At 52.4% G+C, this 11,577-nt stretch overlaps 1 protein-coding gene across 1 annotated transcript; it reads left to right on the forward strand.

The window, feature by feature from the left end:
- Positions 1-2,846: 2,846 nt before the first annotated feature.
- Positions 2,847-10,273, forward strand: LOC133353234 (uncharacterized). Its single transcript, XM_061569319.1, has 2 exons — positions 2,847-3,208; positions 9,404-10,273. The coding sequence occupies exons 1-2, from the start codon at positions 3,032-3,034 to the stop codon at positions 10,271-10,273; spliced, it is 1,047 nt and encodes a 348-aa protein (XP_061425303.1). The 5' UTR covers positions 2,847-3,031.
- The last annotated feature ends 1,304 nt before the right edge of the window (positions 10,274-11,577 follow it).

Genomic DNA, 11,577 nt, shown 5'->3' on the forward strand with positions numbered 1-11,577 from the left:
TATACATAGAGGACACTAACTGCTGCAAGGTTTGCCAGACTGAAATTGTGCACAGCAAATATCACACAATGCTTAAGCTCCCACGTAACTATATAACATGTTGATCGATCTATCATGGGCAAAATTTGGCATGGGTCTCGGGGTACATTCATTATTTTGGGTCGTTTCTAGCAATCCTGTTCAAGCACGTACGCATGTTGAACTTCTTTTACACCGTACGTAGCCAACCGTGCAAATCGAAGGTGCGGGGAAGGACCATTTCATGCATTCGTTCCGCAAACGGAAGCCGATGCACGTGGAGGATAAAGGCAACTCGTCTCGTGCGGTACGATGGGTGCATTGCGCCTCAACAGCCACGCACCGCTGAAATGTTGACGACACAATGATGGCTACAGCGGCGGGAGACGATACGTGACAAGAGGAGACCTTCACGCATCAACAGCAGATAGAAAACAGTTTCGCACCCACAGAGATCATCCACGTAAGCCTTGCAAACGCTGGCTGCGAGTGCTGTTAGCGAGCACCTATTGAGGCCAGTGTAGCACAGAGAGGGGTAACGTGGCCCCCAGTGTCAGGGGTTTGCCCGGGGAAGATTCAGATGCCACCTGCAACCGTTAACCAGTAGCTGGGAATCAAACCCAGGTGGCTGAGATGCAAGTGCTGTGCCAGAACCACCAATGCCACCACTCTACCCCTCCCCGCACACACGCAGCGGTCCCTATTCTGCTGGGGAACGTGCAGTAAGGGACCGTGGAGCCATCTGAGTGAGGGGTCGGTGGGGCCGTAACTCTCCGCACCCACCCCACACAACCACAACCACCACCACCACACATCCTCGGTGGAATGTATTCAGATTAACTGGAAAACCAAATGTTACGTGGTGTGTTTTTATTTTTTGAGAAACTATTATTACAACTCGACGCGAGCCCTGTATAAAACGGTAACTAACACACTGGGGGGGGGGGGGGGCAGGGAGGTGTTCCTTCACGGGCAGTGTTCGGTGACGACCAAGGTGGAGGCCCTCGCTTCTTCACGACGCTTGAGAAGCCGGCGGGGTCACAGGGGCGGCGGCCGAAACCCGGATTCAAACCCAGGATTTCGGCAGCGCCGGTCCACTCGATAATCTCTGACCCACCCCCACCCCCTCGTCTCAGTCAGCCGGCCACTTCGCCACACGTCGACGACTTTGTCTCAGCCGGAGCCAAACCCCCCTCGAAAATGAAATCTTGGAAGCGTGGCAAAGCAAAACCCGTAACGATTTTTCAAATGGGCTGATATTGGTTCTGGGAGGCCGCGTAAAGTCGGGGTGTGTGTGGAGCATGGGGAGCGGTGGCGGAGGGGTTAGCGTGCCGCGCTACGAACCAGGCGACTCCCACTCACGGCCAACACCAGTGACGATTATCTGAACCGGTCCTGGGCCTCTGCTTGGTGGACTCACCCTCAAATGAGTACCTGATGCGGTGTGTAAAAGCATCGTCACTGGGAAGACAAAGGCGGTCGAGCGTGGTGCTGGCCACCCACCCCCTCGTGTACCGTACCGGCTAACAGCACTTGCCCCAGCAGTCTCTTAAGGCTATACGGTTGATCTTTGTCTTTGGAGCATGACAGCCCCAATACGCAGTGGATTTTCCATCTCGGTGGACTCGCGTTATATGATGGAGAATGGCAGCGACGGGGCCGTTGCACAGAGGAGAGAATTGATGTGCAGGAAGGCCGGGATTAAGGGAAGCCCGTCTCCACCCAGAGCCCCAAATCGACGTAGCGACGCCACCGTCGCAGCCGTCACAAACACAATGCCCGCCGGTCCCCATCGCCGCAACACAAAAGAACAAAGATTCCCCGTTTAGCCTCACATCGAGCGAGCGCCCAATGCGGCTGGGCATGACAAACGCGGCGGTCAGACGGAACCACACCCGGACCACATTGTCTCCCCAAGGGGCTGGCGTTCACGCACCGCGATCGGCCAAGGGAAGGCCCGGGATTGTACGCGCTTTGAACTTCTTTCGCGCCGTACGTAGCCAACCGCGCCGATTGGAGGATAGTGGCACCGGTTGTTTGCACGTGTCCGGAAACTGAAGCCAGGTCACTGGGGTCGTGGCACAGTGCTCAGAGCACTGCCCTACCGCTGTTTTTCGATTCGCGTGTGTTCATGTCGCTAAAGTATCGAGCTTGCTTGCACACATCGCTCGCTTTTCTTGCGCCTGTTGCTCGCACGCTACATTTGCACTGCGCTCAGTGTATGACCGTGAATCACGCCGCTTTTGTCAGTTGTGCCATATTGCTGTGCTCGTTCTCTGCATCATCGATGGCCGTTTATTGTTGTTGTCTTCGTTTCTGTTGTTGTTGTTGTTGCTGTGCAACCCTCTCACTGCAGATCTCCCCCTCGTAAAATAGTCGAGAAACTGGCTCTAATCGGAATCGTACAAAATGTGAAAACAAATCAATATGAAATCCCATCGCGTATGCACACACGTGCACCAAGACAAATATGTCCCCGAAGAGCCATGCATGCAGTTGGAGCAAGTGCTGTTAGCGAGCACCTATGAAGGCCGGCACGGCACACGAGGGAACGGCTGGCCTGCACCACGTCCGGCCACCTTTGTCTCCCCAGTGGCAATGTTTACACAGCGCGCTAGGCACTCATTTGAGGCTGAGTCGACCTAGGGGAGGCCCGGGACCGATTCAGACAATCGTCACTGGTGATGGCCAGGCCGCGTCTCGATCGCGCGCTCTCCCCAACAGTCTTCCTCCAGGGACGAGGCGCAGGAAACAGGCGCGAGTGGAACAATGGAACAGCGCGTCGGAGGCTTCCTGATCGGCGAGGCCTGCACGGAGACGCACGAGAGGAGGGGGGGGGGGGTTCGAGAAGAGCTTCGGGAAGTCGGAAACGCGTAGCTCCGTTTCCTCCCGAGGACGCGCGGAGAGGGGAGAACGCCCCTCCGTCACTGAATTTTTTTCCAATTTTTTTTTCCAATTTTTTTTTTTAAATCCCACCGTTGATGACCCATTCTCTCGCCACCACTCCCACCCCATGCCTCCCTACATCGCGGGGACACACTCCGCTCTATGTGTCACCCACCCGTCTAACTGTCCGGCAAGGCTCATGCCCTCGAGATCCGTCCGCTTGCACCTCGCACAGCAACGATGCATTCGAACGGCAGCGTCTCGACCAACTCGACCGCCGCGCCCGATCCGAGCAACATTTTCGGTAAGTTGGACTCGACGTTTGTTACGACGACGACGGTTTGCCGACCAACGCCAGCCGATGACGCGTGCAAAATTTTAGGCGACCGTGAACAGAGCGACTGATGTCAACTGTGAAAGCAAAGATGACATTTTGACTAACGATTAATCGAGAACCCCCCCCCCCCCCTCCTCGCCAAGCAATAAAAAAATCTTATTTCGAATTTTCTTCTCCCGACAACTCCGGCTCTGGGGCCGATTGCTTTCACTCAACGGGACAGGCTCAGCCGGAAGCTCTGCGTTGCTTCAAGCATCGCGGTGGACACTCGTAAAGAGAAAATCTCCATCATCAGTGAACCAAGTAGCTTGCCATCCTTGGAGGTTGACGTTAAATTCGATAATACGACAAGAAGTAGGCAAATCCCACTACTGGTTCCCTGTCCGGAAATGTGATCGTTCGTAATACTGAAGCAATCGAAAGTGGCAATTGCAGGAAACTTTGGAGTTTATTTTATTGTATGTTATTCACTGGCTGAATATGGTAACTACAAGAACCCACGGTGACGTGTGACAAGCATTAGCCTATATTCTTGGTTCTTTCGGTAAAGTCACGTAGAAGGGAAATAATAAAATAATATAAATATAAAACAATAAAAATTCTCACGACGTTTCGACTGCAACACAAGCAATCATCATCAGGTGTGGATTTCACACCTTATGATGATTGCTTGTGTTGCAGTATATTTATATTATTTCCCTTCTACGTGACTTTACCGAAAGAACCAAGAATATGAATCCCTGCAGTCACGAAAGCTTTAAATCAAAAGCATTATCCTACAAAAGAGATATGGAATCTTCATGTATGTCATGCTCAGTATAAGTCTGGGTTGGTGCGGTCATTTGCGCAGTGTGCTATGAACCCAGGGTCTGTTGCCTGCCACGGCTAACATCAGTGGCGAGTGGTATATGAATCAGTCATAGGCTTCAGCGAACTTTTCTGGCTTTAGAGAACTGCATAGAAATGGCTCCGCCTAGTTTTGTGATTCTATAAATCGTTTATTACGGCTCCATCTTGGTCTCTCACAGCCACTGATGGCGATTTTAGCGTTCGTCAACTTAAAATTTGCCTCTCTCGCGCTCGCATCGTGCGCTGTGGCATCTTCAAAATTCAGCGTCGCGGTCGCGGACATTGCAATCTCCCTCTTTTCATAACGATACGACAGAGCTGAGCTGCGTATTACATATTTTCCCCCGGCGGTTTTCAGCTGCTGCAACGCGGCGCGGGTTTCACAGTCCCGAACTTGTGATTCTTGATGCCGTCCGTGCGAACTTTTGGCAGTTATCCAGTTGCGTTCATGGTGGGTTTTCTTCGGGCACTTTGGTTTCCTCTCCGGATACAAGAACACCCATCAAAAATACCCAGCCAACCATCCCAACGCAGAACCCGCCCCTCTCCCCTATCCACCCCCACCCCACCCCCAGGGTCACATTAAGGCTTTCCTGGATATGTGCATAGCACCACCATTATATATGTCCAGTATCATAAAAAAAAATCAATTGTTAGCCTGTTAGCAAGTCTGAATGTGGTGGGGGAAAAGTGTGGGCACTCCCCATCTCCACCTCCTCCTCCAAGATGCTTGGCCAACGGTGGAGCTCCCACGAGTGGAAGCTCATCTGCCAGCAGTGGAATGAGCAGGACACTGCAGGGTAGCACCCGTCACTACCCGTTTTTGCGACCACGTGTCATACGCTGCTCCAGTTTTTATCGTCCATTGTGCAGTGGACGAGGTAAGCCGATGGTTGGTTGAACGTTCAGCCACGACCTATGGGCACACGAGCAATGCTAGCCTGAGCGCGATTTCACATCACGTGACCCTCCAACGGAGTTTGCTACGGCCGCACAAATGGCCCAACGTATTTGTCATCTACGAGGCTAAAGGCACAGCCCTGCAAGTGCCGCCTTCCGCCACTGCTGTCGGAAGTGGCCTCCACGAGTGGGAGATCTAAGCAAGCCCCCCCCCCCCCCTCTAAATAATGTTCGGCCTCTTCTTATCGGATGGCCAGACGTCTTGAACGACGAAGTGGGAGGAAAGAAACCCGCACTTTACCCCACCATACGTGCGAACTGCCAGTCGGCTGTGGTTGTGGGGGGTGGGGGAGTTAAGGAACTCGAGTGCCACTCCGTGAGATCAAACCGGCGACATCTGTAGCGCAAGTCCAGCGTGCACATGATCACACCTCAACAGCACTCGTGCGTGTCATCCACGAAGACTTCATGTCCATTGCGTGAATGCCCTCGTCAAAGAGCGTAAGCCATCACGCGAACTCCGGCCATTCAACGCAGCGGCTCTTGGCTGGCCATCGAACAAAAACGGTCACCGCATCGCGCGCTTTCAGATGCGCTTCTGCAGTCCGTCTGGAATGCTCTTCTTTCCGATATCAGGAAAACCACCGGAGCGACGCACCTTTAAATGCAGATTGAAAACTAATTTTTCAAAACTGCTTTTTGTGTTCAGTTTGTTGTTCTTCCCCCTGCACCTCCGATGAGCATGGTTGGCTACGTACGCTGCGAAGGAAGTTCAACACACGTACGAAGTCAATGCCACGGGTCTTCGCTTCATCCAAGTTACGCAGGATAACACCTGCAGCATTGATCTTGGGCTTGTTAGGACACGCACCGAGAGGGCATTATGAACACGTGCCAATCACAGCACGGTCGCGTCGTTGCGCGGAGACAAAAATCCACGCCCGGCTTTCCACGGGCGGAGCCGTGCTGGGGCCGCTCGTTGGCACGGCGGAGTAGCACGAGCTGTAACTTTACACGGCGGCTCTCGTGTCCTCGTTCCGAAGGATTTTGAAATTGATAGACGGCCGGCCAATACATCGCCCGGGGCATCTCCGTTGAAGCACTCAGGTCTAATTTGACGTTCCCAAGTGAGGAAAAGACGCAAATGGTTGGGTTTTTTTTTCGCCCGACCGCAGATTTACACACGTGTGCACGCATACAGATACACTCATGTACATTTAAGCATATGTGCTACTCCTGTAGATCTATACACACGCACTCGAATTGATACAAAGAATATCTCCCCCCCCCACACCGTCTGTTATGGGGAAAGTGCTGTTAGCGAGCACCTCATATTGTTATGGCACGTACACTCCCATACACATAGACAAAGATCCCCGTACGGCCTGAAGAGACTGTTGGGGCAAGTGCTGTTAGCGAGCACCTATGAAGGCCGATACGGTACACGAGGGGTTGGGTGACCAGCACCGCGCCCGACCGCTTTTGTCTCCACAGTGACGATGTTTTTACACAGCGCACCAGGTACTCACTTGAGGCTGAGTTGACCTAGGGGAGGCCCAGGACAGATTTAGATAATCGTCACTGGCATTCTCCGTGAGCGGGAATCGAACTCGGGTCGCCAGGTTCGTAGCGCAGCGCACTAACCGCTGCACTACCGCTCCCCACGAACACATTTGCATGTACCCATCAGCCATGATCAAGGCAGGGGTAAGTATTTCCACGGAATATTTGCTGTAGATTTACTGTAAAGTAGTACTCATTTTCATCATGTCATGGTGATCATCATCGGTCATGGTCAATCCAGTGCTGGATGAAGGCCTCCCCAAGTCATGGCCATCTCCCACAAATGCTGCGATGGCAACGATCCACGCAGCGCTGCCAGCACCTCGTGCCGTTCGCTCAGTCGCATGGACATGCAAATAAGCATCTGCTAAGTATATACATACACACAGAATACCCTCTTGTACGTACACTCACAGCTCATACAATCTACACGTGGATGCTCGTTTAGCACGGTTGGCTTGCGCGCGGCGCGAAAGGAGCTCAACATACATACATAGTTCGAGAAGGGATATGAAGCTGACATTTTACAGCTGGTTGTGTTTACGCTAACATTGAGGCCGACCAAAATTCGGTTTCGGTTTCGGCGCCGAAAGTTGGCAAATGGCTTCTTTCGGCAAAGTTTCGGTTTCGGCCGAAATTACATTTTTTATTTTCGGTTAACTTTCGTTTCGGCCGAAAGTATTTTTTTTTTACTTTCGGTCTGGTTTCGCTTTCGGCCGAAACCAGAAATTAAGTTTTGGTCGGCCTCTACGCTTACATAACCAGAACATTCCGAAAACCAAAAGCTTATACCTTTTACACCATTGGAACCTCATTTGCCAGTAAAAAATATGATAATTGGTTTTTTACCCTTCTATCTGGCAACTAAACTGACTTTTGGCGTCATCTGGTCCAACCCATGTGAGACTCGGCTCTAAGGAAAGCTGTCTCGTGTGTGGACCAATCAACTTCAAGGACAGTGCACATTATCAGAGTTATGTATTTTGTTTGCATTAATGACTGCAGGTATTGTGGTCTATGCAAACATGACTCCTTGTTAAAAAGGTGTCAGTTTTGTTGCCAGATAGAAGGGTAGAAAACCAATTATCAGCTTATACCTTTGTTGATAGCCTAAAATGAGACTCGGGTGCAAAAGTCCGTTGGGTTTTACGGGTAAGGCAGCGTCAGCCTAAATTTATACATCACACTGTGGGTCACGCTCAACGCTTACCAACAAAATCCCCAAACCCATCCTAAGTGAACCAAGTAGCTTGCCCACCATGGTATGTGGCAAAAGCTCACGGCAAAAAGCTCGTGGTAGAAAGTGGGTAAAGCAATATACTTGGTTAATTCAGTACGACAAACAGTTTCTCCTATTGCATATATGTACCGAACTACTGAATACGGAGTAACAACCACACACACGAGTTGGTCGTTGCATTTCGTACCAGCACCACGATGTTGATGCTGGTGGTGATGATGTGCATGACTAAGTTATAGTCAGCTTGAACAGTTGGTGATTTGATAATGATGGTGGTGGTGGTGGTGGTAGTGATGATGATGATGACCTCAGTGGGCGCATTGATTATGGCGATCAATTCCAATATTGACGGTGCTGTTGCCACACAAACAGACTAATGACGTTATGGAAGATGGATGGTTATGGATGGTGAACGTAGTGATTATGCCAAATTGTAGGCGACAGAGGGTGAAGGTAAGTAATGAATCACGATGATACTGCTGACGATAAGAATGATAATGACGATGATCTGAGCACTGATTATGATTATTAATGACACTTGGAACAATAAAACGAACTAAACTAAACATTTTTGTTATGTTACCAGTTAAGGCCCACTGAGCTGTATAGCTCGTTTTCAGAAGCAAGCTGGCCACAGATGATAGCTCAACGAAGTGGCTTATCACGTGGGAATATACAGCAGCCAATTACTCTTAAACGCGTGTTTCTAAACGTGGAGGGGAAAAACCGGACGACCCAGAGAAAAATTGACACGACCACGGGGAGAGAGACACCGCAAACCTTCGAATATACAGGCCGGGATCGAACCCACGACTCCCTGTACACCAGACGAGGTAGTTAACATCTCGCCACCGTGGCACCCATAACAAGGCTGCTGCTGCTGGCGTGGTGGAAGGGTTTCTCGTACTGGACTTGCAATCGAGAGGGTTGGTCAGCTGGTTTAATTCAATCTACAAATGGGTGCATCGGAGCTAGTCGATATGCAGGTTCGCACGTGTGGTGGAGTAAAGTGTGGGTACTCAAACAGTTGTCCCATGCCGTGTGGCCAGCGTAAAAGAGAAGGCCAAATTACCCTGTTGAAGGGCTCTCTAAAAAAACACTAATAATGAAGGCCCTTCTGCCAGCAGTGACATCAGCAAGGAATTGCAGGGCTGCAGCTTTGCCGCGCACAATAACAATCATACACTACGAACATCAACCGCGTTCAGTCACATGTATGTGCGCTGAACTTCTTTCGCACCGTACGGAGCCAACCGAGCCAATCGGAGGTGCGGATTCGGATCTTAGCGTCTCAATGTTTTCTGGAGAGCTGCCTCAAAGGCCGGCTTGCAATGTGGACTGTCGGGCTGCGTCACTAAATCACTCGATTTTAAGTTACACCACCTGCCCGTAAACAACTCCCATGTCATTCTACCTCCAAACCCCACGTTAACCACGATCCTACGAGTATGTTTGTTACTGACTGCTCGAGCATAAATTAAACAGCGGTCATCATCCACGCTGCAGCCGACACGAACGCCGATTTGCCAAATCCGTGACCGGTCACTCCCTGTGTTCGCCTGTGCTCTGCCCCCCTCCGCTGCCCATCCTCGTGTCTACCCCTCTCGAAGGTCTGGACTCGTTCTCCGAGCTCCTGCTGGTGTTCGCAGTCTCGGTGGCGATCGGCGCTCTCCTCGGCGCCTCCGCGTGCCTCCTCGCGTCGTCCTGCCGCTGCTCCCCATCGCCGCGGCGGCGGCGTCGCGGGCGACACTCGACGTCGGCGAATGTTCCCGGGCGTCGTGGCGGGCGGAACGTTCAGGCCGCGCGGGCCCTCCTCCGCATCCGTGGCCCTCTTGCGGCAGAGCAGCGTGAGCAGCGGCGGCTACGGCAAGCACTGCGGCATGGCCCTCTCCATCCCCTTGCCGAGGCTCCACTCGACGGACGCGCCCGGCTCGTGCTCGCCCCACGCATTTGCCAGGGCGGCCGCCGCCGCCACCACCACCACGTTCCAGCCTCGGGCGCAAGCCAAGGCGGCCGCGGCGGCCGCGGCGCCCGCGACGCCTCCGGCGCCCTGCGCCCTGCCCGCGGGCTCGTCCGCCGCACCGCTTCGGGCGAGAAGCACCGGGCCCTCGGTGGCTCGGCTGTGCGGCCGGACCTTCTACGAGCCCAGCCACGAGGTCGCGCAGGTGCAGCGAAGCGAGGTCCTCAAGCCGACGCCTCGCGACTTCGCCACGGTGGTGCAGGCGGCCGCGGCGCGCCCGCTCGAGCCGGTCGCGAACCGTGACGCCGGATCCGAGCGGTCGGACGCGGCATGCCAGGGGGATCAAGGCAGCTCGACCGAGACGCTGCCTGCTGATTACTGCATGCGGCCACAGGAGATGGGCATCATCACCACCGCCGAGAGAGGAGGAGGAGGACGAGGAGAGACACTCCAGAACATCAGGAGCGAGTTGGCGACACGGGACTACGGGAACAAGCCAGATTTTATCAGGACACTTTAGAGCAGTGTTCTTCATGCCTTTTCAGGGAGGGGGGGGGGGGGTTGGTGGACAGCACGATGATGGGGCGGGGGGTGGGGTCTTCACTATTTGTGTATTGTCAGGGGCCGCGCTAAAGGCCACCAGGGGCCTTGCCGTGAAGAACGCCGCTTCCGACTGTATTCGTGCAAAGACCAAACTTTTGGAAGCATCGAGGGAGAGAATGGTCCCTGGCATAATCACGTGGAATTTTTTTTTTGTCCCGAGTTTGTATTCCAGGGAAAACCGCATTGATGAGTCTCGAGACTCCCTTTCAAGAGCATCCTGCCATTGAGATGTTTGGCCTATTCCGTTTTCAAAATTGAGGAATGTTTTTATTGTTCTTGCTTCTTGCTATTGGGAGGAAATCGAAAGCACTCCGAAGGGTCGACGGTCAAAGGTCCGCACAGACGGGTTAAAGATCCCACTTAGGGGTCTACTGCCATCTCCTGGTCATCTCTAACGTGGCCCGCTGGGTTTTGTTTTTAAAATCACGGTTGCTGAGCAAAGGCTCAAAACTCCGAAGTGGCCAAAAACGAACAATGTTCTTGTGTGTGTAATACATATGGGGGTTGATAGATTTCCTGAAGTGAGCAAGGTTATACATCACTTGGGGGTAACAGAGACGACGAAGAGGAAGCATTTGCAAAGTTGAGCATTTCAGTGGGCGAGATGTTAAATGTCTCGCCTGGTATGCAGGAGACCGTGGATTCGATCCCGACCCTGACGCCTGCTGTCTATTTGGAGTTCGCGTGTCTCTCTCTCCCCGTGGTAGCGCGGATTTGTCTCCGCGTCCTCCGGTGTTTCCCCTCCACATTTAGAAACATGCGCTTAAGATTATTTGGCTGTTATACATTTCCACGTGATGAGTCACTTCGCTGAGCTATCATCTGTGGCCAGTTCGCTTCCGAAAAAGCTACACTGCATAGCTCAGCGGGCTTTGCCTGGTCAAATAAAATAATACATGCATGGGCTTCCGTTTGCGAATAATTGTAAGGTCGCACTCATCACACACAAAGTGCCTGTGCCACAAATGAACGACAAAACCTCGCTTATCTCGTCGAGAAAAATAAATCATCACGCGAACTCCCGTAACCCTCGCAGCGGCTTTTGGCTGGCCTTCGAACAAATACGGTCACCGCGTCAGATGTGCTTCTGCGGCAGTCTGGAACGCTCTTCCGACATTGGTAAAGCCACTGGAGATATACACGTTTAAATTTAAATTGAAAATGCATTTCTTTAGAACTGCTTTTTGTGTTTAGTTTGATGTCGTTCCCGATGAGCCCGGT

This window comes from Lethenteron reissneri, chromosome 43, assembly GCF_015708825.2.
Source record: "Lethenteron reissneri isolate LAM-NWPU_2019-01 chromosome 43, ASM1570882v1, whole genome shotgun sequence".
NCBI classification, from domain to species: Eukaryota; Metazoa; Chordata; class Hyperoartia; order Petromyzontiformes; family Petromyzontidae; genus Lethenteron; species Lethenteron reissneri.